Below are 6,950 nucleotides of genomic sequence, written 5' to 3'. Positions count from 1 at the left end.
CCAGCCTGGCACACAGTAGTGGTGTAATAGATGCCACCACCGTCGTGTAGGGAGAAGAGATGTACAGTGACGCCGAGTGAGCTTGAAGATGACGCTGTGATCAAGCTTGGAGTGGGTTTCCAGGCACACTGGTGTCACCCCGGGCTCTGGGGCCAAAGGCAACACTTCTCAAGCCTTTCTATTGGAACCCCACTAACTGTAAAGAGCGGTGAATGTATGCCCTGGGGCCTGTTGGAAGCTTCCAAATTCATTCTTCTTTTGTGGTAAACCTCCATGTCTTTTTAATTTGCTCCCAAGCAAATTTGTCTTGGTTTTAATGTCAAAACAATACTGCCTTCTCCTACATCTCTGAGAAATATGAACCTTTAGGGAGGCGTGCTATAATCATATGGTGATTTTGCTGACCCATCGGCACCTTCCCCACACACTTGAGGATACATGTGCCTCAATGTGCTACCACGTGGGACTGCCCTTCCATTAGCACAAGTAAGAGTGTGGGTCCACCTTTGGATATTGTAGCGTCTCATGATTTATTTTTTTTTATTTTTATTTATTTTTTTTGAGATGGAGTTTCGCTCTTTTTGCCCAGGCTAGCGTGTAATGGCACGATCTCGGCTCACTGTAACCTCCACCTCCCCAGTTCAAGTGATTCCCCTGTTTCAACCTCCCAAGTAGCTGGGATTACAGGCGTGTGCCACCATGCTTAGCTAATTTTGTATTTTTAGTAGACAGGATTTCACCATTGTTGGTCAGACTGGTCTCAAACTCCTGACCTCAGGTGATCTGCCCACCTCGGCCTCCCAAAGTGCTGGGATTACAAGCATCAGCCACCGCGCCTGGCCAGCATCTCATGATTAATAAATAAAACGCCAAGGCCCTGAAAAACTAAAGGATTTTCTCCAAATCACAATGTGGGAGGAAATAGGCTAAACAGGGACCAGCTCTCTGAGCTCAGCCTACTTTCATCTCTGGTCATAAACATCATAAAAACAGAACACAACACATTCGTGAACAAAGTTAGAACAACCATAATGCCAAAGTGATCTTAACAGAATCACAAATGTCATAGGCACCCTAAGGGAATGTCATAAGGCATCCCTTAATGTCATAACATTTGAGAGAAGTGCCTGCTGTTTACCAAATACAGGTGAATAAATAAAGGAAATAAATAAATAAATGTACTTCAGTGGCTCAGTTTGGGAAGAAGGATGAAGAATTTGCATTTGAAATCCTCATAACAGTCACATTAGCCAAAGTTATGTTTCCATAAGACATAGTATTTGCAGATTGGGTCATCTGCACTGACCCTATGTGGCTGTTTCTGACCAAAAACATATGCAGATTCCGACTAGTTCATAGCCCTTAGACAGGAGTAGCTATTGGTAAACATTGCAACAGCTGTAGGGAAATTAGGCTTTCTTAATACTTAATATACAGAATGACAATACTACATGTACATATTTTGAAAAAATAATATATACACTTACAGTGAGACAGTTTCAAAATATTTTGCTGACGAGAGGTACAATGTAAGTTATAAAATAATATCTAAACTCAAATAAGCACTAATATTAAAAGATAACTACTCTTTTACTTTTTAACTATTCAGGTGATTGTTAAATCGAACTTTAAATGATGTCCATGATATGTAAATCTTTAAAAAAATGGTATTTTCGTGTCTTGCCACAGTAGAGATGATCAGATACTTACCTCTAGGGGGAGCTCAAGGCTTTGTCTCTACTCAATGTTTTCTGTTTTCCCGGTGTTCCATGACAGAGCCCTTGGGACCTCTCCACTTGGGAAAAGATGCTCCACCCCATCCCTCTCATCCCCTTAAAAAGTTGCAAAAATTGGGAGTGGGAGGAGGTGCTCAGGAGAAAAAGAGACTCTGGGAAAACTAATGGGCCAATCTCAGCCCACTGGGTGGTTATTTTTCTCTTTGGGGATAAAGCCTAACCATTATAAACCCAGTGTTTGCCTGGAGGATCCCCTTAGCAAATCCCTCAAACTACCAGTGGCAGCAGTATGAAACTGTGGACATTCATGCCCCATCATCCTTGGCTTCTTAGGATTACTGACCAGCACTCTTAGCACTTGTGGCTGTATAAGTACCGCTTTAATTTATACCAGCATTTCTCAAAATGGACTTTCAAAGAACACCAGTTTGACTGTAAGTTAGCAAATTTTATGTAAATAAAGGGTTGCCTGTCAAAGAAGTTTAGAAAACACTGGGTTAAACTAAGTTCAAAAGTTTTCCTTTGTGCAGGACTTCTCAATAGTCTGTAATGCATGATGACTCTCCAAAAGAAGGGACAAGTTGGAAGTGTTTCTCAAGTCTGTATAACCACAGGTCTCTCTTTTAAGGGCTTCCTCTTAGGCCTGTTAGAACACTCCCTCAGACATTTTGCTCAAGATTGCTGAGGTTGTGGTTAAGAAAAGAAGCACAGGTTTTTTTTTTTTTTTAAACAACTCAGCCGAGTATATTTCAAACAAAAAGGGAGAGTTTGGTCTGAATTATCTGGATATCTGCTTCAATTAACCATTCTAATTTACATGTACAATGAAAGCTTTGGGGTCCCACCTCCCTGCCATCACCTAATATTGTCTATGATAGGGAACTTATTAGGCTAACAGCATACAAAAATTTGGATTTATACTCAAAAAATGAGTATTTACATCACAAAATGAGATTCCCCATAAAACTCCTTAAATCACAGATTCTCCCACCACATTTAAAAAATGATTCTACAAAATAACCATTAAGTTTACCCACTTAAACATACTCAACAAAACTCCTGGCTCACAGAGAGACACAATTGCATGTGGCATTGCACAGTGACCATTGCATTAAATACACACAGATGTAAACCACTTCTTTTTTAAAATTTATCATATAAGCTTTTTTCAATAGGACACAAATTTTTTTTTATTATTCTGCCTCACTGTTTTTCTACCACATCTAGACAAGTACAATCTGCATAAAATTGCTAGTCATGTCATTTTGCTACCCAGGTAAGGTATGTTAAGGCCATGTTGCTACTACTAGTCACTGTCTTCATGAGTTGGGGTAGCTGGGTGGTGAATACAGTGGTCCTGGGGGAGGTGGATCAGGATCACGGACAGGTCTTTTTAAACTCTAGTTCTTAGGCAACTGCCATCAGATTCTGCCCTCGGATGAGAGCCACTGCTCCATGGTGTTAAAATGACAGAAAAAAAGTTGTATCCCAAAGAAATATTAGAGCAGGAAAATTATTACAAATCAGAAATATAGGACTACAGTTTCCAAAGTGGAGTTACATACCCCAGAAAATATGTTTTAAAATAATAGAATTTCTGTTCATACTTTTATCTCAAAAATTAGAAATTAGGCTTTCTTAATATTTAATATACAGAATAACAATACTATATGTATATGATTTGAAGAAAAAAGGAATATGCACACATTTTAGAGACAGACATTTTCAAACTATTTTGCTAATGAGAGGCACAATTTAAAAGTTGGGAAACCAATGCGCCTGCTGTGTCCATGGAGAGAGGCTGAGGCAGCCGACCTCCGGCCCCAGGCACCAGGGCGCCAGGACGGCGAAGATGTTGGCTTCCTTAGTCCGGGCAACTGTCCAGGCTGTGAGCAAGAGGAAGCTGCAGCCCACCCAGGCAGCCCTCACCCTGACACCTTCAGCAGTAAACAAGATAAAACAACTTCTTAAAGATAAGCCTGAGCATGTAGGTGTAAAAGTTGGTGTCCGAGCCAGGGGCTGTAACGGCCTTTCTTATACTCTAGAATATACAAAGACAAAAGGAGATTCTGATGAAGAAGTTATTCAAGATGGAGTCAGAGTATTCATGGAAAAGAAAGCACAGTTAACACTTTTAGGAACAGAAACGGACTATGTTGAAGACAAATTATCCAGTGAGTTTGTGTTCAATAACCCAAACATCAAAGGGACTTGTGGCTGTGGAGAAAGCTTTAATATTTGAAATCTCAGGACTCTTCTGGCCGTAGGTTCCAGGAAAGCTGGTGGAAGCTTTGGGGCTCACTGCAGAAATCATGTGACTGTCACGTGCTGGAAAATAAAGTGATACATCTTGAAAATGAAGCCAGTGTGTTGGATTCCAGAAGAAATGATATTTGTATTCTCTATAGGGGACAAAATGAGAAGTCATCACTCTCTTTGGATCATTTAGATCTCTTGCATCCTTTGTTTTAGAACCAGTTTCATTAAAGTTGCCTTCCTGGACACCTGTTTATCCATTTCCTGAACTGTGTGCACTCCTTAGATCGCTATTGAATGGCTTGAACATCCCTCAGCATTTCTCCCAACCAGATCGGTGACTCCTAAAATCTGAGACAGGACGTCCTGACTGCTGGTAGTAATATGGTGGTGCTTTGTTTCTTCCACCCGAACTTAACATAGCCTTTTCATACATTTTTATGAAAAATTTCATTGTCAGCTGCCTCATTGCATACGCTTTAATAGTACCAGGCAAAGATTTTCTTCAACTATAGTACAGATTAGTTCTGAGTGATGGTATGATAAGGTGAGAGAGACGTCATCCACCTGTTTTTTAATCCATTTCTTTTGCCACCCTATATGTCTGTTCAGAGATGGGATCTCAAGCTGATTTTGATTCTTTTAGTTGAGGAGTCTCTTAAAGCCATCTAGCCCACCTCCCTCAATTCTCTATGTGAGGAAGCAAAACCCCAGGGAAGCCAAAGGGCTCGTCTCCACCCTGACTCTATAGGTTGGGGGAGAGTAGGGACTCTACCCCCCTCTCCGCTTCCTTGTAGGTGACACATGCTGTGCCCTCTGAGGCAGTCAGCGAAGGCAAATGGTCTGACTGCTTTATGTGGTCAACATTTTAATAGAATTTCTTTATAATTTGATAGAGATTATATTATTTTTATTTTATTTTGAGTGGGAAGAATTTTAAAACCTTTTTATGTGAATTACCATCTTGTTTCTTTCACCTTTGAAACAGTGGTTTGTAGGAGAGATGACATTGTAGCAACCCAGAATTATGCTTTTGGAATGCGGTCCTCACTGTGCAGGAGAACATGGGGATCTTTTGTTAAAATTCCCAGTGTGCATACACTTTCCGGTTCCTCGGTCCAGTTGCTAAAGTTCTTAGTATTTTAGCCTAACATATTTATCACCAACTTTTCTTTAAAAGTGTTCCTTTTGTCACTTAGTTACTGATTTTCCTGGGTTTGACATATTAAGTATTCTATGAGATGATATATATGCTTTTTATGAAAGCTGATTCTCATGAATTCAAGTAGCTGAGTTCCTTAATGTTTCGTTTATTCACTAAAGTAGCTGGCACAAAACACACCAAAACCTAGAGCGGTAGTTTTATGTAAATGCTCATGAGTTTGTATCAATAATATGATTGTTGATCCACTTATAATTCATGCAATACTGTATGTATGTAGAGATTGAGTTGTCAATTAAAAAAAATGTGGCCTCTTTGTGATAAAAAAAAAAGTTGGGAAACCAATGATATAGAGAAAATTATGCTTCTGCAAGCATATTTCAGGTTAATTAGACAATAACTTAGACAGATGTGAGCCTGCAATCCAATAATGGTCTCCCATTGTCAAACAAATGTCAAGATAAAACTAAACTTATTTCTGAAATGGTTCCATGTTATTATAAGAACAAATTTCACATTTTACTAACACTGTCACTTGAGTAGCAAATAACAAATTTTGGAACTTGGATAGCAAATAGAGAAGGAAAAAAAATAAAATTAGGCTTTTAAAACCATTGGGTTCATGATCTGGGTTCTCTGCTCAAAAATATCAGCAACTTATAAATTTTGGGCAGTATTTTTCAATCAACAAATATTAATCAAGAGCTGACTCAACATATTCACTTTTTAAATTTAAAAAGCAACCTGAATATATTTGTTATTTTTGAGTGGGAATGAAGCTTGCGAAGCTTATACGCATATTCAGTTGAATTTATTACCAATTAAAGGATGTAAATAATTAGTTTGAGTAAAAAGTTTGAGTCTTCTTCCAAGACTATAGCGCAGTGTTTACTCATTGCAGAATCTTCCAAGTTTACTCAAACTGTTGGCACAGTTACCTTGAAAAAAATTTTTCCATAAGATAAATTTTATTTTTCTCGGGAGGGTAAAGTCAAAAGAAAAATTCAGACTTCCAAGATTATATAAAAGTAGAATGAGTTAATATAAATATGTTCCAATAGTCACATGCCTTTCAGATATAAAGAAACACACATGTTCACATAAAAGGCTGATATAATAACTATATACAAAATATTTTTGCCTTTCTGTTAAAACATACTTGTCAACTGGTAACATTCGTAGTATACTTTTGGAGATAAATTGAAGGCCTAGAGATTTGTCAATACCTTCACAGTCCATAACATGTTCTAATTCTAGGAAAATCTTATAAGGACTAAGTTCTTATAAGAGCATTTTGTATTATTAATCATTATAGAATTCCACTCCCCTTCACTCTAATGTTGTTACTTACTACAAAAAATAATCAGAGCCATTTAATCATATTATGGAAAACGATCTCTGCTTTTTCCTTATATTCACCTAAAAGGCCCTGCCATAAGCTTAAGATCAGGATCTGAATCTTCCATAGTAGAAGTAACAACAAAAGAACCTCAATAAAGGATTATACCAGGTACCCTGGTCTATTAATACTACAGGGGAGTAATCCCCAGGCACCATTAACATCAGCACCATGAAGGGTCTCCTGTGACTGAATGACGATTTCTAGGACTTTTCAGCCCGAGTATTGAAGATGACTTCCACCCAGTACTTTGAAAACAAACCTCTCCAGAGGCAGAAACCACTGATTACCATGTGCTGCATTGCATGGTTTTGTTCCTGCTGGATTAAGGTTATAAATTAATTGTTAGTAGACATCTCCATTTTTAATCATGGTAATCTCAAGAACTTTACCCCTA

The 6,950-nt window shown here is 38.4% G+C and overlaps 1 protein-coding gene across 1 annotated transcript; it reads left to right on the top strand.

The window, feature by feature from the left end:
• The first annotated feature begins 3,551 nt into the window (after positions 1-3,551).
• On the top strand, positions 3,552-5,208 carry LOC129037216 (iron-sulfur cluster assembly 1 homolog, mitochondrial-like). The gene has a single exon (XM_063664592.1). It carries the CDS (start codon positions 3,589-3,591, stop codon positions 3,976-3,978), a length of 390 nt encoding a protein of 129 aa, XP_063520662.1. The 5' UTR covers positions 3,552-3,588; the 3' UTR covers positions 3,979-5,208.
• The last annotated feature ends 1,742 nt before the right edge of the window (positions 5,209-6,950 follow it).

Source organism: Pongo pygmaeus, chromosome 4 (genome assembly GCF_028885625.2).
Source record: "Pongo pygmaeus isolate AG05252 chromosome 4, NHGRI_mPonPyg2-v2.0_pri, whole genome shotgun sequence".
In the NCBI taxonomy this organism is placed as follows: domain Eukaryota; kingdom Metazoa; phylum Chordata; class Mammalia; order Primates; family Hominidae; genus Pongo; species Pongo pygmaeus.
Note: the sequence above shows the minus strand (reverse complement) of the source record. Positions and strands in the feature narration are given on the sequence as shown.